The sequence below is a fragment of the Pelecanus crispus genome, chromosome 1, assembly GCF_030463565.1.
Source record: "Pelecanus crispus isolate bPelCri1 chromosome 1, bPelCri1.pri, whole genome shotgun sequence".
NCBI classification, from domain to species: Eukaryota; Metazoa; Chordata; class Aves; order Pelecaniformes; family Pelecanidae; genus Pelecanus; species Pelecanus crispus.
Genome location: NC_134643.1, coordinates 214,732,318 through 214,758,751, shown reverse-complemented (window position 1 = coordinate 214,758,751; position 26,434 = coordinate 214,732,318). Strand labels below are relative to the sequence as shown.

At 41.3% G+C, this 26,434-nt stretch overlaps 1 protein-coding gene across 3 annotated transcripts; it reads right to left on the bottom strand.

Annotated features, from left to right (window-relative positions):
• Positions 1–1,284: 1,284 nt before the first annotated feature.
• SESN3 (sestrin 3) lies at positions 1,285–11,107 on the bottom strand. Of its 3 annotated transcripts, none has more exons than XM_075727989.1 (8): positions 10,985–11,107; positions 10,044–10,226; positions 9,429–9,671; positions 7,771–7,912; positions 5,406–5,521; positions 2,818–3,008; positions 2,256–2,400; positions 1,285–1,371 (listed from the first exon to the last, which is right to left on the bottom strand). In XM_075727989.1, exons 1-8 carry the CDS (start codon positions 11,090–11,092, stop codon positions 1,285–1,287), a joined length of 1,215 nt encoding a protein of 404 aa, XP_075584104.1. In that variant the 5' UTR covers positions 11,093–11,107. The 3 variants fall into 3 exon arrangements, with proteins under 3 accessions (XP_075584104.1, XP_009477438.2, XP_009477437.1); XM_009479163.2 differs by having other exon boundaries at positions 5,406–5,548; positions 7,765–7,912; positions 9,435–9,671; XM_009479162.2 differs by lacking the exon at positions 10,044–10,226 and having other exon boundaries at positions 5,406–5,548; positions 7,765–7,912; positions 9,435–9,671; positions 10,985–11,092.
• Positions 11,108–26,434: the final 15,327 nt, after the last annotated feature.

Below are 26,434 nucleotides of genomic sequence, written 5' to 3'. Positions count from 1 at the left end.
AGCAACAGAAAACAGCACAAAAGTGTGACATTTTTGGCAGCTTATTTCTTCCCTTCCCCAATATTACCGGTTGTCCAAGAATGCTTTGTTTTGGGGATGCTTTGGCATCTCAGTATCAGGTTGTCTTAAGCCATAAAAGCTAAAACAAAACTGCTAGGCCTTAGACAATAAAGAAATTTGGTTTTAAAATTTCTTTATGGCTATGTAAGAAGGACACTTTAGCAGTGGCATGATAGGGAAAAAAGCTTGCTTTCTTTTTAAATATTGCACTTTTCTTTTGTTCACTCACACTAATGCATAGAAACTTTTTAAACTTTGAATATTAAAATTTCATGCTATGAAAAAGTTATGGGAAGTAAATTTCTATACATCCAATATGAAAGAACAGATATGCTAGCCTTCCTTTACTTTCCTTAGTTAAAACATTGAGAAAGAAGAGAGTGCAAAAAAACCCACAACCCTACTTTTGGTCAGCCTGTGTATTAACTTCATAGGTGCCAACTAAACAAATTGCAACATGTGATGAGCATGGACATTGTAAGGACAGCTGAGGGTGACTGTCAGTAAAACGAGATTATGCATGATTGAAACACAGTAAGTGTGGCTGAAATGGCAAATTGTGAGGCCTCTTCTCTTGGGAAGGGGCACAACAAAGCAGATGAATTTTGCACTTCAGTAGCATGCTGTAGGATTTATCATGATTAATTTCACATTAAAGTGTGCTCAATGTTTGCATCCACATCTCGCATCACCTTCAATTGCTGTGGTAAGACGGTGACTGGCAAGCAGTCTCCAGGAGACACAGAAGAATCCAGTGGGCAATTCAATGCAATGCAGCCCGCGCGTCTCTGTCACGAGTCACGACATGGTGGTATGTTCTCAGGACAGGTCGAACCTATCTCCTGCTGGACTCCACTAATCTGAAAAATGATTGCTTGGAAAAAGAAGTCTCTAAGCACTTCACTCCGGTGCTTAAAGAACAAAGCGCTAGGATTGGATATAATAAAAACAGTTTCAGGATCCTGACCACTGCGCAGAAATCCAGCCAGAAACAATGCAGAGTAGTGCTCCTCAGTGTTACTTTTGTTATCATTAGTAATGTTAAGCATCAAGAAAATAAAACACATCATTGCACATTACAGCCGTCAAGAAGCACGGCTAAACTTTGACACTAGAGAATTGAATAACCTGATGCTACATCACAAACAGCTTCTGGTGTGTATCTATTTCGAAAGGTCTTTACGTATTCAGTAAAAACTCCTTTACTCCTGCCCAGCGAATGCTTCAGGTTAAGTGACGAGTTATGGCACGAAGGGCATACAGAAGTTCGGCTTGCATACGAGCTTCCATTAGAAGTAGATTGACATGAACCTGTTAAAAATTGTATCAGCCGTTTAGTTCACCTCTGAATCATTTATTCATTTAGGCTAAAATTTCTAACCTTTACTAAAAGTATCGCTGCAAGAAACTATGTCCTCTCTCCCTGCTGCAGGACTCCAGTTCCTCTTGAGACAGTTCTGTAGTATGCCAAAACTAGACAACGTCCTAGGACTGCAAGGAGCTAGCCTCAACTGCTGCTTTAAGCAATCTTCCATCTGAGAAGTTGCCATAAAACCATTTTTGTATCCTAACGGTATTAGTTCTTTATGAATTATATTTTGTTTTCTTTACTACCACCTGTGACAGCCATACAGGAGCACAGAATAAGGAATAGTTTACATGCCAGATAGGCTAGCAGGCACACAAGCACTGAACCCTTGTCAGGAAGCATTTAACTTGGATATCTGAAGACACGTGGACATTTTTATTGATGAAAACCACCATGAAGATTATATATATTTTTTTTTACATATATTTGTTTTTATATGTATGTGTGTATATGTGTGTGTGTGTGTGTGTGTGTGTGTGTGTGTGTATATGAGTTAAGGTCTTTTTTGATCCCCAAATCCCAAGTATTGGCATAGCTGACCACTTCTGCATTCCCAAGTTTATCTACTTTTCTTTTACAGTTGTCAGTTCAATTTTATGGAGAAGTCACTCAAAATAATAATAAAAAAAGATTCAGTATTTCCAGTACACTAAGAAGTTTTTTTTGTAAAATTGATACCTAACACTCAATGAATTAATCTCATCTGTTTTTCTCTGGTTAAAAACAATTTGTTTGACAGATACTGCCATTTTTAGGTGTCGCCGTATTTTAATTTTTAAACAGCATGGGGGTCTCTGTAAAGCCAGTTTGGCTTGGAAATACGTACCTTCTCCGAGTGCTTGAACTGACGCCAGTAACTATCGTACATGCGCTTGGTAGTTCTCTCTGGGTAGCAGGTCACTGTCTTTATGTAAACCTTCAGGCTGCGTTCAAGTAACTGATTAACTTCTCCATAATCATAGTCATCATACCTAAATAACACAGGTAATCACTCTGTTGGATATAAGTTTTTAAAAGCATGGTCTTTTGCAGCATTATGTTCTCAAGTTTGGGAACTGGAGCATTTATTACACATGCTAGAAAACCACAGTGCTAACAGAGGATCTGAAAGGCTTAGTACTAGGATGTTGTCTTTTCTGAACAAAGGATACAGGCTGGCTTCAGAGGAGACATTTCTGTAATAATTTCCATCCTGATTCATAATCATTTTCTCCACTGGAAGCAGAAGTTATACTGATATGCCAGCAAAACCACTCTAACTTCCAGACTGAGGTGCCATCTGCACTTAAACAACTGGAGTCTAAAATCATGCTTTTCATATGGTTCATTTTTCATTCTGTTTACACAGTTTAAAATGCATTCCTAAGCCAGGGGGTTTTCATCCATACCTGATTCCATACATACAGTGGACATAGTTAAATAAAGCTCTTCTTAGCGTAGTTGTATCAACATCTTCATGTGTTGCCATAGTGTTATACGTAAGGTTATATACCATTCGAAACTTCTCATCGAGGAGATGCCCAATATCAGAATAAAGCCTGTTTACAAGGGAAAAGCCATGATTTTCCCAAGTATAGTCCTGCAGGAAGAGAAGGAAATATGTAAATGTAGAAATGAAGAGAAGTCCCTATCTGATGCTCTCTATAGCTCAACAGTTTTCGTTGTCTGCTAGTTATAACTTTATTCAAAAAATTTGCATTTTGAATTCTTCATCCATATCACCTGCTCCATTCCCCGAGGCTTCCTAGCAATGAATATCATGTCGCGACACCCCACCTCCAGCTGGTACCATTAGTCTACAGGAGAAAAAACCACAAGTTTCTCTTGAAGTGTTGATGCAATTTTCCACTGTCTGCTGTGCCACTCCGACCAGTGTCATTCTATGTGGGATGGGCCTGTTAAGTTTAAAAAGTTGTTCCTCTTGGAGGCCTTGATGCTTAGCTCTGAGCAGAGATGGAGTATTTATTTCCACCCAGGATGTACACTCATTGGGTAAAGTGCTGAACCATCCTTGAACAAATTAATAAAATCCAGGCTGCTTTGGTCTTAGGCAAGCCCCTGGATTGCAAAGATAAAAGCTTGCCTGCTCATATCAAGAATGGGAAATCTTTGCAGAGTGGTGGCACGGCATCAGCAGCAGAGAACGACTCTGCTACAGAGCAGCGTGCAACCGCTCTCCACGCTGCGGTTATAGAGAACATGTTAGTTTCCCCACATCCTTGGCAAGTGTTCAATCACTCAATCACTGATGCCATCTTTACAATCGAGGGCATCATCTCCACGTCCTTCCTGTGTCTGGCTGTTTTCAAAACGTACTGCTGGGCAAGGGTCCTCACCAAGGCGCTTTAGAGCATGTCTACTGGACTGGCCCCCTGATTAGGATAGCGGGGAAGAGTATGCAGGACAATATTCAGCTGCCTAACAGAGGCATTCAGTGACATCTGAAAAGCAACACAACATCACATTTGGCCTCCAGCTGCCAGTCCAAAAGACCATAAAGCTTGTGAGAAATAGGCCATACCCACCAGCCCTGTAAAGGTGTCCAGGACACCTGGGGCATCAGAAAAGCCTCTGAAAACCAGAAGCCTCAGGAAGGGGAAAGCGCTGTTTACTAACGGCAGTTAATCCACACTAACAATGAAAAACGGGAAAAAAAAATTAAAGACATTCTGCTGTGTACGGAATACCTTTTTCTATTAGTAAATTTAAACCCAGAGAGATAAAGGCAGTCTTGTTTTATCAGAATAAGGACTGGATTTATGGCAGGGTTTTGGGATGCTACTGCAATTTAAACAGCATTAATAGCAGAGCATTTGGGAGGCTGTGGGTATATACATCTAACCACTTAAGAGCAGGACATGCTAATAAAGTTAAATTATCAAGGTGACTCCTTTCAATGTAGGCCAGAAGCAGTCCTGTTTATTTAAGAGCAGAGATGTTTTAGTTCCAATTTCAACTTCTGTAGAGCTTTTTTCCATGGGAGCCTGCTGCTCCTAAAGTAGTTAAGCAGAATGTTTGATTTACAGGCACTGACTCTACCTTACTCTTTTTGGCAGTATCTACCTATTTTAGGCTCATATAAAGACTGCAGAGTAAATTATCCAGATCAGCAGAGACTGCTATATAGCTAAATACATTTCCTGAGAGTGATCATGGATTCTTTACTTTACAGGCTTAGATACATCTTCTGACCATGAAGTTTTCCTGCACACACTGTTTTTACAGTTGAAGTTCTCTGATTTGGTTTAAGATTTCTTCTATTGCTTACAATTCATTACTAGACTGCTGATTAATCTACTCTATAAGCTGGAACAGAACCACGTAGAACGCCCCTCCTGTTATACATATCATGAAGAAGTTCACAAGTCTGGTCATGGAAAAAGATGCCAATATGTAAGACAATGTACAAGTAAAATGTACATGCAACAGCACCAAAAAAATATATTCAGATGTAGCCAAAAACTTCAGTAATCATATTTAAGAACTCCTTTTCTCTTCCGACATTCAAAGTCCAGTGATTTGGTGCATATATGAGAACAATGCTCATCAAATCCTTCTCACAGACATATATACATCTATGTATTGATAACCATGGACAGAGAATACTTGATAAAATGACAGAAATAAAGAGTTCTTCCAGTGGATTTTTTCTACAACATATGGATGGATGGAAAAGAAACTTTCTTTTCTACCTTTCACTTTTATTCCAGATTTAGTGATATGCTTTACAGTTTTCAAACATTAATTCTGGTAATAATTGGAGTAAGACTGAAAGCTAAGTATTCCCTTGTCTGAGATTTACAAATAGTAAAAGACTCATCTCAGGTAGATTTAGAAGCTTGCAAGTTATTTAATGGACCAGGACAAGAAAGGGAGCATGCAACAAACACGTCCCACTACAACTGCTTTATGCTATTTGCCCGGTAATGAGATATACAAACATTCTTTGAGTAAATGTACTTTAAAGAGATAGTACCTGAGCTCTGAATGTTGGCAGATGGTCTTCTCCTCGCCTTGCAAAGTCTTTGTACCCAAACCCAGGATCTTCAATATAGCGGGAGACATCCGTAGAAACTATTTCATCATCAAATGCTGTGAATAAAAAAGCAAAATGTTCTGCTTTAGGCCAGCACATGAGTTAGCGCCAACTTCCAACTACCACTCTACTACAGGACTAGAGAACAATTTTAGAAGTTGTGCAAAGGAAGAGAGTGGTATGAAGGAAAGAAACATTTCAATCCCGATCTGCTTGTACGGGATCCATCCCTTTCACTGAGCCAACTAAATGTCAGCCTACACCAGACATCTAACGTACTTCTACAAAATGGGAAAAGATGGGCTAAACTTCTGTCTGGAGTTGTGCTTTTATCTCTGTTGACTTCTGAGGGAGGCTAGGTATCTTAAATCAGCAAGATGAATCCTGTTAGTAAAGTCATTGTGCTAGGATAAGAAACAGAAAAACGTACCCTTGACAACAGGATTGCCATGCTGAGCAGGTATGGTGTCAGAAGTACACCAGCTCTGTTGTATAACCTGGAGTATGAGCAACCAGAAAGCAATGCAACACTCCACTTGTAAATATCAGTTGAAGATTATATGAAAGCAAAGAGCTCTACAGTACATCAGGCTGAAATTCTGCCAGAAGCTCTAGTAACTAAGCATCTTCAAAGAGCTCCAAAACGTGTCACTAAGCAAGCACAGGTTCTCTATCAGGAATCAATCTTTCCCTCCCGAATAAACAGGTGGCTTGATTGTGTAACTACCTCTGCAGAAGTTGACTACTGCATAGCTGACTGCATTTGACCCTGATGTTAAAATCCTGGCTTGCTTCCACATGCATTGACAGAACAGTTGCCATATGTCCACTGTTAGCACCTTGAAAAGTCAGTTAAGCTAAGAATTGCAGAAGTGCTTTATCTCCTCTTTGCCTCATTAAACAATCAAAACATAACTGCGTAGGAAGAAGCTCGCGCAGCATCTGCTACAGCAAATCCTCAGCGAAGGATAAAAAACCTGCACACATACACCCTCTCCCCTGACAAGGACTGAATTTCACGACAGGGTAAAGGCCCAACACATACAGACTCATCAACTCAAACAAGCAAGAGGCAAAGAGGGAAGAAAGTCAACAAAACCATCAGCAACTGCATCAAAAAACCCCTTCTGTCCCAAACAACACCTCTTCCTTATACGCCTGAAGTTGCAGAGACTCATGGAAGTCCTGATTTGATAATGAAACTGCAGTGGGTGACAGTTTATCTGCACTGTTGATACTGTCTGACCAAAGGAAAACAGAGCAAGAATGGACAATGTCCGTTTCTTAAAATCAGGCCGTGACATTGCTGGATCTATCTTCTTTCAGAGATTTTGCATGTTCCTAGAGAGCCACAAAACAATCTGCTGATCCACAATACATTCTTCCTCCCTTCTGGGCTCAGTGCACAAAGATACCTTCAAACACGTTTGGTCTGAAGCTACCAAGATCTAAATTCACAAAGAACAGTGTCAGTAAAATGTGAAGCATTTCATGGGTCACTTCTTAAAAAGACACAAGCTATCATCATCATCTTCAAGTAGCCTCTACTATGAGGAAATGGTTGGAGATTCTGATTGTTTTAACGGTATTCTTTCTTTGAACACTTTCTTTGGAAAAAACCCACCTTCCTGTCTATAGGAAACAGATTTCATCGTATGGTTTGTTAGAGATGAAGGCCTCCAGAGCATATGAAGAATACTGGAAAAGAAGCTTTCAGCTCAGAATTTTTAACTTTGAATTATTTAAGAATAAAAAAATGCTAAGAAGCTCTATCACAACACAGGCAGTGGAATAGCACAGCAGTATGATCACTCAGAACGGTAAGTTAGAAATGTCCTTTCCAGGTGGGCAGTAAATGGTAAAGAAGTTGAGTCTCATCCCAATCTATTTCATGAACTAAATGTTGTATCTGAAGCCTACTTATGAGTGTCATTGAAGTTCTAAGCACTGTAGAACCTAAACCTGTGAAATACTACTGAATATTTACATGAACGAATTAATTTGAAGATATAGAGCATATAAAGAAAGAAAAATTTACACGCAACTTTTTAAAGAAGCCTACAGGCTTTTTTTTAAATATACAAAAGCTAGATTTCAAGTAGCAAAAAGGATGGTGTTATTTGCCAATCAAGAAATCTTAAGCAGATGAAGCAAGTGACAGCACCACCCTTACTACACTCCTACTAGACCAAGAGCCAGAATAAAGAAATGGACAGGAAAGGTTGTAGTCTCTGAACTGGCCTCAAGTGTTTAGTTCTTACAAAGCACAAACAAAAGGCAACTGGAAAAGCACAAATACCTCCACTAATTACTAGCAGACTCTCCTTCTTCTCCTTTTCAAAGCGAGTTGCCATTTCTTCCTGAGAGGCTTCTTCGTCCTCTTTATCTTCTTGTAGCCTCTTCATCCTTTCCATTAAGGCCTCCAGCTCACTTAAAGAATCTGCAATCTGCAAAAACACCATGACATTCTGCAAAATTAGAAGATAGACAACGTGTGTCATCTTCAGATTTCATGCTTAACAACAAACGTTCTAAAAAACAGGTAGTAGCGCAAACAGGAAAACTCGTGCCATGCGTTTTGTCACGTACAGCATAGACAAACAGCTTTCAGACAGTTAGAAGGGAGCTGGGAAGTGTTAGTCTAACCTATCGCAGTAATCTACTGCAGTGGGATTAACAGTGGAAGAGGTGGTGTTTGACCGTGGAAACCACAGTCGCCTGTAGTATATATTCCACCATGTAGATGGCTCAGGAAAAGCCATCTGTGTGCCCTGTGTGTATTAGAAAACAACTTTTAATATTAAGGTAACTTTTTTCCGTCTATTAGTAATGCAAAGTATGTTTCTGAAGAGATACAGTGCAACGCTGCAATGCAGGAACACAAACTGAGACAGCAAATCAGTGTTTTCTTTTTCTTTTCATTACACGTGATTGCTGCTTTTGCGAGGAAAACAGGCCTCTCTACTAGAAATACATCAAAGTTTGGGGTTCTGTGATCTGTACTTATAATTCAGATTTTTCATAAGGTAAATTGTTTGTTTTTTCTTTTGCATCTTTTCCTTTCGATTCTGTTCCTCTGCCCATAGCTGTAATTGTTTTCTAGTATGCTACTCATTGTTTTAACAAGCAGCGCAAAGTCAGCAACAGCCCTTTGCCCACTACAAATGGGGAATAAGACACCCTGGTGATTTGAGCTAGCACGTCTTATAGCCCAGAAATTTAAGATACAGCAATTAATCTCACTGATCACATGTTCACATTGTACTGCTAATTTTAAAAAACGTATCTACTGACTCTGATCATAATCCCGATCTTCCATCAAAGGCGATGAGGCTAATTCATCAGTTGGCATTAATTCAAGGACATGTCTTCAAAGCATTATAGAGCCACTTTCCAAAAAAAATTTTCCACATTTAAGTTAATTAAGCAGTCATCAAAGTTCTCTGTTGGTTGATTCAAGACTGAAACACCAGTGTGAAAAATTAAGTGATTTTATTTCAGACATTTCCTCCCATCTACATGCAAGTGTTTCAGAATTGACCTGTTTTGTGATTGTAGGCCTTGAAATCCAAATTACTATTATTATGACTTCTGGGGGTTTTTCCCCATTCCTTTTTTCATTCCATGTTAGGAACATGGATGACACAACACTCCAGTCAGCGACACACTGTCTGAAGAAATTGGGACTTTTAAGTTTCCAGCTGAAAGCAAAGTTTTAGTCTTGCCCAATGGGTTGTGAGATTAACTATCAAAATCACATTGCTCTGACTACCATCCACCGTTATAGTGTGGTTTTCAACAGATTACACTGCAAACTGCTAGAGCTAATATAAGAGTTACCAGACTCAAGCATTCCGGTAAAGTAGACAAAAACTTTCAAACTACCCTGAAATTTAAACAGGAAAGAATGGAAGTAAGTTTTCTAACACAAAACAGAGGCAAGCAAAAGAATCTTCTTGCGACACTAACCCCAAAGTTGCTACTTGTGAGGGATGCATTTTCTATGTTGTTGTCATTGGCAAGATCACAGACACAGAAGTTGTTGACTGCTATAAGTCTGACTCCATTAGATGTATCCGGATCTCTCTCTGGATTAATGCCACTACCAAACACAAAACTTGCCAAGGCATGATAATGTGCCAACAGGACAACAGCATGCACCAGTTCAGGAAGAGACCAATTATTTTCCCCAGTCTTGACAAGTTTCTGAAATGAGAATAAAAGAATTGTAAATATCAAATTTCTTTCAGCCCCCGGCTTTTCTATAAAACACTATGTATTTTAAAAAGGGATCAATCTCTTTCTTCCAATAATGCCACATTCCTCTTGCACACAAACTCTCACTGGATAAAAAAAAGAGACATGTAATATATTACCTCCTTTCTTTTGGTGTTATTTTAGCCAATGCTATTCCTAAAAAGTAAATCTTGTTGGCTTTGTCACACAGAATTTAGTGGTTTATTCAGTGCCAAACTTTTTTAACTCAAGGTAATGAAGCCTAACCAGACACTTGCGTAGTTCTTAGCAGTTCTTACTACTGGACGTTACTGCTATTACAGGGCACGACTTAACAGGTACCTGAATGTGCTCTTTTGTGATTAGCCAGGGCCGGTGTGCCAGGAGTTTATTTATTTCGTTCAGATTTTTCAGTCTTTGGGGAATGTATTCTAAACCGTTCAACCACTCTGCAATCCCGCCAGTCTTCAAAAACTCATCAACGTGCATATTTATTAGGTAGGAACACTGATGTCTGGCCGCAGCCTAGAATAATTAAACACAGAGGGAAAAGGGCAGCACGTTAGTGTGTGATCTGATTTTGCTGCAGGTGGAAGACAGGTCACTAACAGAAAACAAAACCACAAATTCATTCCAAAGGCCCATGTTTTATATTGTAATGCATTTCTATACAGCATGGAGGATTCTCCAATAAAAGTATGTTTGATTACTTTACTCTGAATTGCAGAATCTAATTTAGGTTGGAAGAGATTACTCTAGAGGAGATCTGGTCCAACCCCCTGCTCACAGTAGGGCTGACTTAGATCAGGTTGCTTGGAGCCTTGTCCAGGCAAGATCTCCATCCTTGGAGATCGCACAACCTCTCTTGGCCCCTGCTGCAATGTCTCAACATCCTCATGGTAAAAATTGTTTTCCTAGTGTCCACCTGGAATTTGTTGTGACTTGAGTCCACTGCATCTCATCCTACTGCTATGCACTGATGGTTAAATATCCAGAAATAAGGCTGTGCAGTTTTAACCGCTCTCTGTAAAACCTCACTCTCGTGGGCATGTGAGAAGTGTAGCGCTGTGGGAAACAGGGAAACATGCACATTGCCAATTCTCCCTTCTCACTGAAAACCTTCTGGCTAGGCATGCGTTAGTCTGATGAAGATCAACTACAGAAATTCACCCCCTGTTACAGTATCACACTAGTCTCTCCTTTCCAAAGTCTTCCTTTTTGATTCTTTTTTAAATACACAAGTCAAGGTCGCAGGAGAAAATATATAGTCTGTTGATACGTACCATTATAGCAATGTAGTGCCTATAGGGCAAAGGGAGGGGCCCATCCATGCGCAGCATATAGAACTGGCTGCGGAGGAAAGACTCCAGGTACTGAGTATGGATACTCATGACCTGCGTGATATTGTCCAGGCGACCAGATGTAGAGTATTCTTCCACAAGAAGATTAGTACGTTCATCCAAACCATTTGCTTGCATAACCTTAAAAATAAGACGGACAAACTTAACAGAGAAAGAGATTTTCTCTAGCTTTAGACCTGGGGAGAAACATATTTTGGTATGAAAGGTTTGCTTGTGTACAACCTTAAAGGCAATGCTGGAGATCCGGATGTATATTTGTAAATATACATGCTTGCATGCGTGTCAATATACACATACACATGTTGCTTGTTTACTGAGAAGCGAAGAGCACTTTACACGCTACTTTTGTTATTTTAATACGTTTCTATGAAAACCAAAAACATTCTTCTGTAGATCTTTCCGAAACGGCTGAACTCGAAGATGCCTGAAGTCAAATCTGTACAGGGAGTTGGAAGTAAGCAAGAGCTAAATGGGAAGTAAAGTCTTTATGGAAGTCAGCCTGCATGGACACACTCCACCTGAGCATTCAAGCCCGAAAACCAATTTCAAAATTAATGGAGAGGAACTGGGTTATGTAACCAAATTATAGAAACAGCCTGGCAATCTACCCCTTCTGTGCTTGTATAATTGGAGAGGAGATCAAATGCTAATTTGTCCATAACATTCAAGTATTATTTAGAATAGGAATTTAATGCTTTCTTTAAACAAAAGCTGTTCTTTAATTATTCCAACCAATCCAAACCTTGGGCACAAGATGAAATGAAACAGCAAAAGAGTAAGTAGCTCTTACATTGCAAGCCCTGACACAGTATTAGTGCTATTACTCAGTGTTTATCACCAAGAACAGCCATTCTCAACATGTTCACCACTGAAGTTACAAGCACAAAACTAGAATACCCAGTATTTATTCTGAAACTGCACAGTATTAAACCAGCCAGCTTACTATTGCAAACACCATGAAATGAGAGCACATTTTAGCTGGTTTACTGCGCATGAAGATAGAAAGTGCCTAAAACCAAAAAGACACAACGCTTTTGCTGAAATATCCTATTTAAAACGTGTTTTTCTTTATGATGGGCTGATGAACGGACCATGTCTGAAATATTTTTCCATCAAATCTTATATAGAAGTTGCATACAAAGAAACACAAACAACATCCTACATTTTCAGTTCTCACCACTGTACTTCCCTGTTCTAATTTGTGGGCTCAGAAAGAAAGGGAAGAAGCAGCTACGCAGTTAGGCAGCTCCATGATTTTCACATGTGCAGCTCTTCACTATGACAGCTTTTCTGTGTTTTATACCCAAAATGATGCCTCCTCAGTTTTCCTTAAGAATGTTTTTACCATCGGGAAGTTTATTCACACATTAGAGATCATTTTATCTCCCTTATTACGGCATATCCCTCGCTCCACTCCCAGGAGTCCCCCTTATTCTTCAGCAAGCGTACCTCCCATGTATTTAAGAGATCTCTGTCTCATTTAGTAGTTTCTTGGGGAAATCATACTTTTCATGTCTCTGGTAAGGTTTCTAATCTTCTCCAGCTTGTCAGGAGTTTTCCTTGTAACAGTACAAGTTATGGAGAAGAAATTCTGCTGACAAAACTGAAATATAATTCTGTAGGACTGCACTGTTGCTATGTTAGGCATAGCAATATGTGGCATTATTGCTTCTGAGATTTATCTCCACCTACATTACTGTCCTTTTCATACTGTATATGTACTTCCTCCTGATTTATTACCATCCATGGATTCACAAACATGTTTTTTTTATTCTGCTTGTAAAGCCTTTTGGCACTTTAACAGGAACCTTTACAATTAAGTTGCTATTGCTCTGTCCATATTCTTTCCATTCCGACAATAAAGCAGGCTTTGACATGAGCAGTGCCATTACCAAGATTTGTGAGACATTCAGTGGGTTACTAATCTCCAACTACATCCTTCCTATCCACTGTATTATTTCATGCCAAGGAACGGGGAAAAAAAGGTAGCTGTTTGCTTAACAAACAATATTTAACATTTGCTCGTGATACTGCATAGCTGTTTTATCCATACAGGTGGAGGTTCCCTGCTTGTAACTGCTGGGGGTACTCCTTTCTGAGAGCTACTCAGTGATTCCTCCTGCACCCATGGCTAGTGCCTTTACCAAGTGAAATAAAACGATTAACAATTCTCTCAAAATATGTTATAATTCTAACTACATTTATTTTTCTACTTTTTATGCAATTATTGACTTTATGAGAAAAATTAAGTCATTACTAAGTTTGGCATCTCAATTCCATGTCGTATTTCATACAAAAGGGAAGTCCTCTTCACAAGTCTGGCTGGCTGGAACTCATTCTGCTCCCCTCTTCCCAAGCTGAAAAGATTCTTTTGATCTCTCTTTCTTTTTGCTTCATTATGTTTTCTTGTTGCTAGCCTTTACACTGCCTCTGTTTTTAGATTCAAACCTTGCTAGTGTATAAATGGAGAGAGACTCAAAGAACAGCAGCTATCTCATCTTTCAAAATGTCTTTTTGGCCCTTCTAACGTGAATTATCTGCCTTTAGCAACTACTTAAAACAAAACAAAAATAAGGTCCTGGTTTTATAGTTGGCCATCCCAAATAATTAATTGATCAGTAAATAATACTCTGTGAGGACTGAGATCACAGGAGAACACCACCATAGCAAAGTTTCTACTTACTGCAGCAAGCTGCAAATCAAGGCTTAAGTTGAACATTAAATCATGGGCAGAAATCTTGTGTTTGAAATGGAACTGTACCTTTCAACCATAAATTCTCTCAAGAGCCTCAGTTACAGTCATATACAGAGTTAGTCATATTTTCAGGTTCTCTCAAACTGAAGGTCAGACACTGCTCCGAGAGCTATATAATCACACTGCTGCAATACTGGATAGGCCTCCCCTTAGGCCTGGCATTAAGAGTAATAAGTGATCATCCCCCACAAGAAGAGCAGAGCCGGCACTCACAGCTGTCTCCGGCAGTCCTGGCGATGGAAAAGATGTCAAACGGCACCACTTGCGTGAAAGGGCATGGTGGTTCTTACCCACTGGAGCCTGCTCCAGAGAAACCATCGCTTTTGCTCACAGAGGAGCTCATCTGGGTACCGCTGGGCAAGCAGGATCGTAAAACCGTCCTTCGGTATTTCCATTTTAAAAGCTACCACTCACCCGGCCCAGCTAACTGCAAACTTACTTCATTCTCTGGTATAAAGGCACTTGGTCCTCTTGTCAATGGCGGGGAGACTTGTACTCTTTTTTCCTGCAAAACAGTCACATAATTTGGTCAGCATCAGGAATATCATATCAACTCGCTTTATCTCACAAGATGGCCTCTTCAAGGCCCGGATTAGGTTCTCTTCCCAAGGCCACCTGGGTGTTTTACAGCCCACCGGGGAGGTGAAGCCATCACACCACGTTGGTTAGATCAGCTTTGCATCTGCTGTACTTTATGCGAATGAACAGCACCGATTTTGGCAAGGTGTAAGACGGAAAAAACCCAAAAATCTAATCCTGAATGGTTTATAGACCAGCTTGAAGATACATAGACAACAGCAGTAAAACATTTGGCATGACGCTAAAATTAGCCATTTACTGGATTGGAAGTTCAGAAAGCGGAGGGGGAAAAAAAGCCACGCTCAGGAAATTATAAGCAAGACGCTGTTTTCTTCAATATCAGCATCTAATAAGATCTTCAGTGCTGAGAAGAGTGTCAGCACTTTATGTGCCGAACATTGGCATGAAAAGCACAGTCCAGGCAAATGAAAGACCGTCTAGAAACCCAACGAAATGGCTGCCTTGCTCAGCCGCCGAGCCCGGAGGAGACCACCACACGTGGTACAAGCCTTGGTGCGCAAACCCCAGCTAGAAGTCATGAAATGCCCTTTGAGGATGATATATTTAGTATGGAACAGTCTGATAGCGTAACAAGAGCCAGAGGACTTTTTTGATTTATTAAGGATAAGAAATTGAACTAAGATGAACTGTGGAGGCTTTCACAGCGTGGCCACTGACAGCCAGAGGGGTGCAGGGGACTTTGGGGAGGCTGCCTGCTCCTCTGGTTCACCAGGGGCAGGACCAGCACTGTCCACGTCATTCCTCACCAACATTGGTCCAACCTCCTCTTAAAGACCCTCCCGGAGGTTCCTCCATCTCTCCAGGTCATTTAGTTCCTCAGATCTTTAAAAAGTTTTCCTAATGTCTAACCTGAATTTCCCTTGCAGTAATTTAAAGCCGTTGCCTCTTGCTTTTCTTCTTTTCCTCTTTATGGTTCTATTCCATCTATCTGGAAACCATGGCTGCACACTTTCTCAAGTCCCTAACTGCACTACAGTGTTGGTGACTCTTAATAAACTATCCATCAACAGCCGTATTGGATTTGTGTACTAAATATTTCATGCCCCTAACATAAAAGTCTGAGGTTTTCCATAACAAATGACCCTTAAGTACCTCTACCAGGGGGGTTTAAGCTTAACCGCCACGTGCGTGAACAGCAGCGCTGGTCCCAGGAGGAGTGTGCCACTGATTTCCACACAGAAAAATTAAGCCACTGGAGCTGCGTAACTATTGTCCTGTTCCTTAAAAACATCCTGTCCTTTTTAAATTAGATTATGAAAAAACATGCAAAAATCAGCAGTGATTATTCAGGAAAGATGTTCAAAAGCAAACTCTCGCAGGACAATTAGATTTGTGACTTTGGAATAATTAGCTGCTAAAAGATGCAGAAATAAGCTGGATCCACTGTGTGAAGCCCAGCAGCCAGGAGACAACTTACCGCAACCGCTGCCTGCTGTCACAGCCCCAAAATCCCACAGAATACTTCTTATGAATCAAATGTACTCAGTCTAAAGTAAGAAGAAAGGGTGTAGAGAGACCGGGTATCTGCACGTGCAACCCCTTCCTCACACAGCTACACAAGGCACAGGAAGATGTCTTCTAGCTTTAAATACACAATATTGCTAGCAGCCAGTCATTTCTGCCAACATTAAAAAAAGAAATGCTTTCCAAGACTACTATTAAGCTTGTATTTTGCGTGTTTTATGAAGGTTATCTGGATATTAGAGTTTAAAACCTTCATTTCATACTGAATAATCTGGGAGAAACAGCTTGTGTGAGCGAGACAACTTGGATAGCAGCGAACTGTCAGCTCTTGCTGGAACACAGGTCTAAACCAGAGCTGAACCTGATGCCTTCACCGTCTTTCTCTCTGACCTATACCCTGCTTCTTCAGGCTCTGCGAAGCTGGTCCTTGAGGCCAGACCAGGGCAGAAAAATGCATATGCTTCTTCTAGCAGGATCTGGGCTCCGTTCCCGTGTTTCCCCATTCAATGTGACTATTATCACTCCTTTGGCCCTGCAGATAAGCTACTGCTGAGAAGCAAAGGAGGAAACGGTACTTGGGTGGATGAACATAGGCAAGTATCTCCAATTAATTCCTCTGAATGATGACAGAAAGCCAAGGAGATAGTCAGACATAAAAAACGAGGTGTGTTAAATATACTACAGAAAGGACAAAACCCAGCTCCTTTTGGGTGGTGCTAGTTCCAAAAACACAAGCCTGGAAAAAACAGATAAACAACCAAAGCAAGAACAAAAAGACAAAATCCCAAACATAATAATTCAAGTTGGTGAGTCTAATTGCAGCACACTTTAAGGGAGCTGAGCTTTTTCTGTATTAGAAGTGTATACTCTTCCCTTCCATCAACACGGCAGATTACTTTGCCTTCATGCCAAAGCTTTTATTTTATTAAAACTGGCTAAAACAAGCCTGTCAGAAGAAAAGGAGCAAACATCATCTGGTTGCCCCAGTTCTCAGGATGCTATTAATAAAAACATGGGAAGTTTTCAAGCATTAAGAAAGATAACATTGGCTTTGTGAAACTGTAGATAAGAACCCGTGCTTCTGGGCACGCTTTATCTAGAGCACTGATTTAAGGTCTACCCGAGAACCCAAATATGAAAAACTACGTATGGGAAGTACAAAGCAACGTTTCAGATATATGGTCCTTTATGGTGAAAGTTCTTGCAAAGCTTCATATTTCCCAAGAAAGCAAGTTCATTTTCCTGTCCAAGTAGTCCTTGCAGGTTACGCTAGCTATTGGTAACTCAGCTGGCGTCCCTAATATCTTATTTGAAATTGCATTCTTATGCGAAGTGGCTGAAGCAAGAAACAGGTTGCTCAGCAACCAAAATGCCATATGCACATACACCAGCCATCTTCTGCTTCACGTTCCTCCAGAAATGCATTGCCGGAGTATGAATAAGTTACCTTAAAACGTCTGCAACCAATTCCACTTACATTAAAACTAGAGCCTTCTTTGGGGGTGCTTCTTCAGAAGGAGAAAGATGATGAAGAGCTTCAAAGATAAGCAGAGAAAACTGAGCCCAAGCAGATTACTAGGAGAGGGGCCACCGCAAGCCAGAGCCTCGAAGCAGGTTTTGCAGGCGTCCGACAGAACGAGACCTCTGCAGACCACGGGAGAGCTGCTGCAGGAATTCATGAAAGAACAGGCCTGAGCAGGCTTTATCCGTGACTTGCTTTCTCTCCTTAAGCTGCACTTGGAACAGTGTTGGGAGCTAAATATCAGGAATTTTAACAGCGATGAAGTGGAGCCATTTCCCATTTGCACATCTATAATTTGCAAAAAACACCTCCATCCTTGGGCAAGCTCTGCCCAAACCCCCCAGAGCCAAAAGCTGTGACTTGCCGTCTCACGGGTTTATTTTTAGTTGTGGCAGTGACCGTGCCACCTTCCCTCCAGAGCCAAGAGGCCGTGGGCACTGGGACGTGGCACCTGCACCTCAAATAGCTGCCGGGCTGCCGCGGCAAAGGAAGGGATGCCAGAGCCACTCGGCCGGCAACGTGGCCGTGAAGCCCAAGCAGGAGCAAGCCTGAGCCCGGCTGGTGCTGAGGCAGCACAGCATCTTTCCTCCCAAAGCCTAAAGCAAAAGAAATAACCCTTCTTCCTCTTTGCTATCACATGAGTCACCGTGTCCTCAGGCTTTAAAGAAATGACTATTTTTAGCAAGCTGTAAAAGGAGGCTGTTTTATTTGAGAAGGGAGCCGCTGGCTGGCGGGGCTGATTGAACAGCTGGTTTGGGAAGTACTTTTGAATACCCATGAATGCAGAAAGTACAGGCGAGAAGCAAGTGGTTGCACTGATGCGGGTGTCCGGGGGCTTCTCACGCACGTGGCACATAAAAGCTAATTCACCCTGAACTCGACATAGAATCACAGAATCACAGAATCATAGAATCGTTTAGGTTGGAAAAGACCTTTAAGATCATCCAGTCCAACCATTAACCTACACTACCAAGTCTACTCTAAGCCAATCAAGGGTAGACTAGACTAAACCATGTCCCCAAGTGCTACATCTACCCGTTTTTTGAACACTTCCAGGGATGGTGACTCCGCCACCTCTCTGGGCAGACATCAAGGTGGTCATGCTGCGACTGGAGGAGAAAAAATCACTGGGAAGAAACATTTTGCACCTCAAGAGGGAATTTTGTGAGCCATGGCAACGCTGCCACTTATGTCCCTGTGAACTCCTAGAGTGGTGCAAGCGGCTGGGAAACACCCACAAAGGCGCTCAGAGCCTCCACTCCGACAAAAACTGCCGCCGCTATAAAGACATGAGGATAATAAACAGCGCTAGATCAAATATAAATCCCAGGGGCAGCCCAAAAGTAGCTTCTCCTGAGGAACAAACTCTCCTCCCTAAACAAGTAGGAATTTTTTTGAGGGGGAAGGTGATGCATATGTATTCCTTATTTATTACACCTTTTCTTATATTATAATCTACAAGCAATTTTGCTACCATCTAGCATTTCTAAGGATCTTTATTATTAAATTCATTGGTCTATCTCTTTGTAACACACATTATCATCTGCGGCAATAATCTGGAGTCAAGTCCATCATTGGGACACCTACATGGAGATGTCTCCATTTCTACAAGGTGCCTAAACTCCCTCTCCAGCAGAAAGCGACAGCAAGGTGCAGTGTTGTTAAAAACAGGAGTTGAGCGCAATTTAGGACTCCCTGGACTCTCCTGCTTGGCATCCAGCCACCACCCCAGAAGGGAATGGGCCTTCCATAGGTATGTATAGTGTCCGCCAGTCCTTATAGATGCCCTGGATACCCTTAAGCATCCCAAATTGTACTTTATGCAGGTGTTGGGCAGTATGGCACTGGTCACAGCACCTGGAGTTGGTTTGGGTTACCCTCAAACCTAGTAACTGGTGAGCCACATTACCTGCTGGGCTTTGCTGCCTGCACTGGGTGTTTGGACACTAAGGGTGGAAGTGGAACAAAAAAGTATATTCATCAAAGCTGTGAAATTTTGAGATTTATTAACAAACATTTATTGATGTATCATTTTTAAAGAAAAAAACCTGTTTATGGCATCTAATGTAATAAAATAGGGAGCTTTATAGCTTCAGAATGTATCTGCAATTCATCTCATATTAAGTTTGTGTTGCAACTTCAAAAATTTGGATACACATTAGAAGGATAAACTTTGGTGTCCTGTTTTTCCAAACAATTTCTGTAGAAAAAGCCGAAACAGAAAACGTGAAGAGGAATAATTTGAATGATGCACAACACTTTATTTGCTGACAGTGCCGAACTCCTCTTTACGACTGACCCATTCCTATAACAAAACCCAGGACATATCTCCGAAGCAATAAAAGGTGTTCAGAACAACGTCAAATATTAACAGTTCACAAAGTAAAAGTCCTAGCCTACAGTCTTTTGTTAAGGGTATTTCAAGTGATTTTGCAACGTCTCTTCCTCTTAACAGACTGTACAACTCCAAAAATGCAAACTAAGCGATAAAGATGAAAATTAGCAGAGGAAGTCAAACAGTAGGAAATCTTTTTTATGGAACGGCATTTCAAAATACTTAAAACAGTCACTTTTAACATTAAGAATTTGGCGTCTTTGTGCCTAACAGCTGATGAAGTGGTGCAAGGAGCTGGGAAGAGAGCCAGTACAGTACAATTGATGGGGAGCTTTTGCTTTGGTAACAGGTTACAGTCCTTTTGGATTTCACACAATAAAAGGAAGCCTATCCCAAGTTCCCATCCCTCCACCAGCTATTAAGAACACAATCCAGACTAATTAGAAACCAAAGGGCAGCAATTTCTACCCAACCCAAGATGGATGGCCAGGCAGCAGAAGTCCAACAGCGGTTCCTTGATCTTTGAAAGACATCCAGTACACTCAACCCAAGGCAGAAAAACTCAGAAGTGAACATGCAGTTACTGACAGAAAAGCCCATCTCCTTTTTTTCATGAAGAAAGCCTACGTCTACATCCTCTTTTAGTCCTACTTGTGTCACATCACTCTCCCTGGCCTGGAGATAATTTCAAAGTTATTTACAGCGGTTAACCAAAACTAACCTTTAACTGCAACTGGGAGCGGACAGGCAAGGTCTGCAAGTCAAATGTAAGAGTAACAGGTATGCTGCAAAACACTTCTTTATTTAAGGAGTCGAACTGTGTTTTACATTTTTGTCAGAATAGACCTGAATATATCAAGTAAAAGACACACCTGTAAGTTAATCTTGATGTAACTGAAGTACAGAGTACATCTAACCGAGAAAGTAAGGCTGAGGATTGTGACTGGAAAAATGGAAAACATCTTCACGAGAAGATTTGCTCAACTGAAGATGCCAGCAGTCAAACCTAAACTTCGATTAACACATGAAAAGGATGAGAGACAAACAGCCACTTCTTCTACTTCCTTGTTGCTAGAGATTCACTTCTATCTAATTTAAGCCAAACAAATTAAACTCAAAATCAGAGTCCTTATCCATGCCCCAATCCTTATCAGATAAGAAGGCTGAAAATCAACTGACCAAACACAGACACCCAAATCAGAGTTAGCCAGCTGGACCTTGGTTAAAACTGAAAAAGAAAGGTGATGTCTAATTCAGGATGAGATCAACTGTGCCATGGAAAGGCTGGGTTTTCCTCCATAGACTAACAGGAATCCATGGTAAACCAGGTCAAACATAATGGTCTGAAGCTAGGCAATGCATATGCTACCAGCAGACAACAAAAGGTCTTCTGGTCTACTTCAGCCTTTAAAAAGAAAAGAAGGAGAAAAAAAAAAAAGAGAGAAACAAAGCTTCCCTCTTGTCCATGGAGAACCTCACCTCCTTCCCCCTCCACGCACCCAACGGTAACACTGGAGTTTGTATGCTTCCCAAGAGATGCCCTCAGGACAGAAGATCTTGTGATCGTCAAGATGACTCAAAATCCTGCGAGCACGGCAGAAGAGCGTTTTCTATGTTTCAACAGCATCAGATATCAAGGGCAAAAGTTACAGTGGAAAACTTCAGTGGTTTAAGCTGGGACTTGTTTATCTGTACCTTGGCCCACTTCCACCTTCAGATTTAGTCCAAGTCTGACATACTGAGACAGACCAATATTATCTAGTTTGGGAAACATAGCCTTCAGCCACTAAATTGGCAAAACTGCATCAAGTTAATCTGCCTCATCATCAGCCAGGACAGCAATGCTGCTTGCTAATGAAGAGTCACTGAAGCAGCACGGCATATCCTTTAATCCGCTGCCTCCCATGCAGAGGGCTGCCTCGTCCTGCCCGAGCACAGCCCATCTAACCAAGCCTGGTTTTGCTCTGCCAGCGGGGTCCCACATGCTTGGGAGGCTGCACGCTCAGCGTGGGTAAGGGCAGCAGCCGTGGTCACGCATGTGGTCTCTGTCCTCCTACGGAGAGACCGTATCGACTTCCCCATTCGATCCACGCAGCACACCACTGCCAACAGGTAGAACAAACATCTGACAGAAAGTACAGATAAAACAGCAGCTGCTTTGAGAGGCTTGAATTAATACCTAAATTAATACCGATAGCACAGCCTCTTTACAATACAGTAACTGAATGGTTAAATACTTCAATTCATAAACGCACACACATTTGATTTATTGGGCATACTGCCAATCGGAGAGGCATAACTGGTGGATATTAAAAAAAAAAAGGAGAGAAAGACCCCTAGGGCTATGTAAATCTGTCACGTATCTCTGGCAGAACTGCCTCCCAAGAATGCTCTACCGAATTTTTAATAGAAGTATTGTCTGAGAATACATGCCTTGTAAGCAAGCCAAATCGAATGGTATTCATCCATACTGTAAACGCATAATGGCATCCTTCTACTGTGAAGAAAGTGGCTTAGTTTTTTTTAAAAAAAGTATTTCAAAGATGCTAAATGTTCGAAATATTAGATTATTGTAAGAGCAGTACACAGCAAAATACTCCAACAGTATATTTTAAAGAAAACCTTTAATGGACTCCATTGCAATTCATGCTGGAACATCCTCAAGCTACTGCAGCAGAGATCAGGCTCACCAAGGGTTTATAGGAAGGAAGATGCACTTAACTGCAGGTTACTATAAAAGCAAACTGGGAGAATTGTTTAACCAAGGACTAGCATTGAGGCCGCATCCTCTCACCTCTCCTCTTTGGTACTGCCGTCACATTCATCATGACAACGAGCACAGAGAGGCACAATTCAGGCGCAGCGTGCCTTAAAACATTATGATTTAGATTTTTGCCAAGGGTGAGACTCTTGTCTGCACTACAGTCACTAACACAGCTGCAGCTCTTCTAGAAATATTTAAAGCTAGCTTGAAAGAAGTCCTTGGTTAACAGTTCCTAAGTCAGGTGGGCACGTAGAGCTCAGCTGCACAACCTGCTTGAGAAACCAGACAAACGTTAATTCAGCCACTGCTGAGTTTTCAGCTGAAATGATGGAAGCTAGACAGTTCAGACTGAATAGTATCATAAAGAGATCTGCTCACAGCAAGTATAGAGTCCTACTTTTGCACTTTAATAGAAAAAATAATAACAATATCCTCCTCTGATTAGCATCTCAATCCCCCCGCAGTTGCAGGGGAGGAAGCTGGGCTCTGACCTCTGCACCAGCTCGTTATAATTGTTTCCTTCCCAGCTCCAACTACGTGCACGATAGGCTACCAGAAGCAGCAAGGCTGCACTGGTGTCCTGGCCACAGAAGGTATTTTGCTGGCTAAGGTGTTAGTCAAGCAATGTCCGTGACTATTGTCAAACACTACATGTTTACTAACTACCAAACACTGAAAAATCTTTATTAGCAAAGTGTGGAAATCCACCAGAGAGTCTAGCGCAAGGCAAAGGCTGAGGATCTTTCCAACGTGACAAACTGTTCTACCTCTAGCTATGAGACCTCAGACCATACAGTCCTGCTTCCCAGGCACTTCCACCACTTTTCACCAAATATTTCACCACGCAATGCCACTGCCTGGTTACAGCTCTCGCTTCTTAGAATCATAGAATCATAGAATCATCTAGGTTGGAAAAGACCTTTAAGATCATCCAGTCCAACCATTCTTGAAGCTGTTCTCTTAAAATGCAGGAAGCGATGTGCTCTGCCTGCTCCCCGCTCCAGCCAACTGGTGAGAACCATCGAACCAGGATGTTTAAGTGGAAAGTTTGAATTTTAGCAGAAGAGCAGTGCACCCACTGCACAGGAGCATTTCGTTACCTGGAGCGTATCACAGGCACTTCTTCGCTGCATCTCAAGGAGAAGGTAAAACCATAGAAGCCCCACACTCCAGAAATAAACTCACCACGTGTCCCTGCCGACACTCCCTCTTGATAAGTCTGTGTCCTTCTAGTGTTTTCAGCTCGATAAAAACTACTACTGAGCAAGTAAACAGTGTCCCAGAATACGCTGCCACAGAAACATGCTCCCAAGCACCTTTCACTTACCAGGTACTATATAAAAGCAAATTCTATTCCGAGACATGGGAAAGTCAAGCAGATGGCAGAAGCATGGGTTTTCAAACTGCGTTTCCCACACGTTTTACATACGAAATGATCATAGCAGTTATTTTAAATGTGTGCAGGAACAATCTTAAAAGTCATAGAAGTAACTTGCCAAAATTCAGAAAATCAAATCCTCTCACCCAGATAAAAGAGGGAAACGTGCTCAGCTCAGTACTGGAGCCCCCCCCCCCCCCCCCCCCGCCAGCTAGCTTTCTGCCATCTTTTTCACATAGGATTGTGAAACACAGTAGCTTGAGTCCTGGAAAGCTACTCTGAACTGCTGAGCTTGCTGTCACAAGCATGTCAAGATATTTTAATTGACTGCCTCCTGGCTGTCACAGTCCATGCATAGTGTGCTTTTACCACCTCAAATAAAAGGCTTAGGAACTAACCAGCAGGTGACAAGCTCCAGCAGAGGTTCTTAACCTTTTCCACAATGTGCAACTAAGCTGTGTAAATCCTAGCCGTAAGATGCTGCGGACACCTGAAGTTGGCATGTGTTTAAAAGTGAATTGTTTGAGCTCATGGAAGAGAAATGCAAGCATGGTTATTAAATATGGAGAAAACACCTCCAGCTCAGGAAGTTTTCGAGTTGCAAATACCTGGAGACTGGGAGACAGTGCTGAGGGAGTGTCACAATGAACTTGCTCAATTTTGTGTCCTCTTGCTTAGATACCTTCCCTTGGCCACTGTCAGAGACAAGACACTGAGTTTCGATCTGACCCACTATTCCTGCTCTAATGCTGTTATATTATATATCTGCAGCAGATCGGTTCAAGAATACTATTTATTCTATAAATGCTATTAAAAAATGAAATATATTTTCTAATATAGATAGGAATTGGCATCACCCAAACAAAGAGATATTTCAACTAAACCGGACTGTTGTAGAAACAAGCATTGTGCTAATCCAGTCTAAAAGATGCAGCCCACACTATGGAGCTCCTTAGTTCCTGGGTGAGCATGTTCCTACACTGTCTGTTCAACACAGGTGGTATCCTATCATTTACTTCATAATCTTGAGTACATTATGCTTCAATTATTTACTAACACTGTTTTTAGGAAGAAAATGGGGGTTTTTTTCCCCTTTTCTGAATGCACCTCATCAGAAGTAACATCAATTTAGATCTGAAAAAGGTTAAGAAAAAAAACCCTGAAGAGCTAAAACATGAAGACAATATAAATATGTAACCTCCCTACTCACTTGATGGGCAGATGATGTTGGTTTGGATTGATGGTATCTACCTGGAAGAATATAAGCAGACATTGGCCATGCTACCTCACCATGAAGAACTTTAGCTAAGCTGTTCTCATTAAAATTCAAGCCAACATAAAAATATTAAAACATGAGGCTGACATAAAGTTTCTAGTTTACAGCAAACAGAACTTGTGGCCGACGTTCCTTAAAATTTTAAAAGTTAATGCATTGAAAAGCTTTTAAAAAAAGGAGGAGCCCCCTTGGCACAAGTTTCTCAGATGAATGCTCATGTACAATTGATGACTACTGAGCATCTTCGTTACAGTTCAGATAACGTAAGGAACGCTGATGCTGTTCTCACAGCTCTGCCTGGACAGGGAATAGTCCCTCTGGACATCTAAGAGAAGCAATGTCCTGCTTTAAGAGAAGTACCTTTTTTTGCCATCTTTCTTTGGTCGATGACTCAAACAGAAAGAACGTGCCAGACAAAAAATAAAATCTCCCTGACTAACGCGATTTACCTCTAGCCTAAAGGTACAATTTCCAAGAGCAAGCGCCTTGCTGTCTAAGCCAGGAGTTTAAGCATTTTTTGATTAGTTGACTCGTAAGCATTTTTCAGGAGGTGGTTATCTACACCACACATATCAGTTTGCTGAAATAAGTTTTTTTTTTTACACAGTCTCCTTGAAAGAAGTCCAGAGAAATCTTATGGGTGCTAGGGCCACAGATGGAAAACCACAGGTGAGCCCTTTTGATTCTTCACCTGATAGGAAATCCTAAAATAGTCTCCAATTAGGGCAAATTATTTCTCCAAGGAGTCTTGTTTGCAAAGGCTGGAGAGTGTTTTACAATGAGCAAGGAGCTGACATGCTAACTGTTTTATGTTTGATTAGGCTGGGAGAGGTTCGGGCAAGAGACCGACAGAGGAAAGGCTTCGTATCAGTAGCACATCCAAAAGCCAACGACGTGCTGGAACAACCATAACAATACTCACAGTCAGGCAGTTTCTTCCCCTTTCTTCTTTTTTTTTTTTTTTAAAGAACATTTTGCATCTTAAGCTATGTCAAAGTGAGTCATTACTGAGATACAAGCTCCAAAACACACTCACTGAGCTGGCTGAGCTGGTGGCAGCAAAGACCTACGGTACAAATGTATTTTCCTGACAGAGCTTACAAGAGATGCTGATTTTCAAAAATTAAGACTCGTAACTGTTACAGAAGATTTATTGCGTGTAACTACAGAGACACATCCAGAGTCGGATCAGCTATTCCTGCTCTCCTCTGCCATCCAGGCCAGCAGATTAGCACAACTTCAGATTTACCTCCAAACTCGGAGTGCTACTGTCTCCTC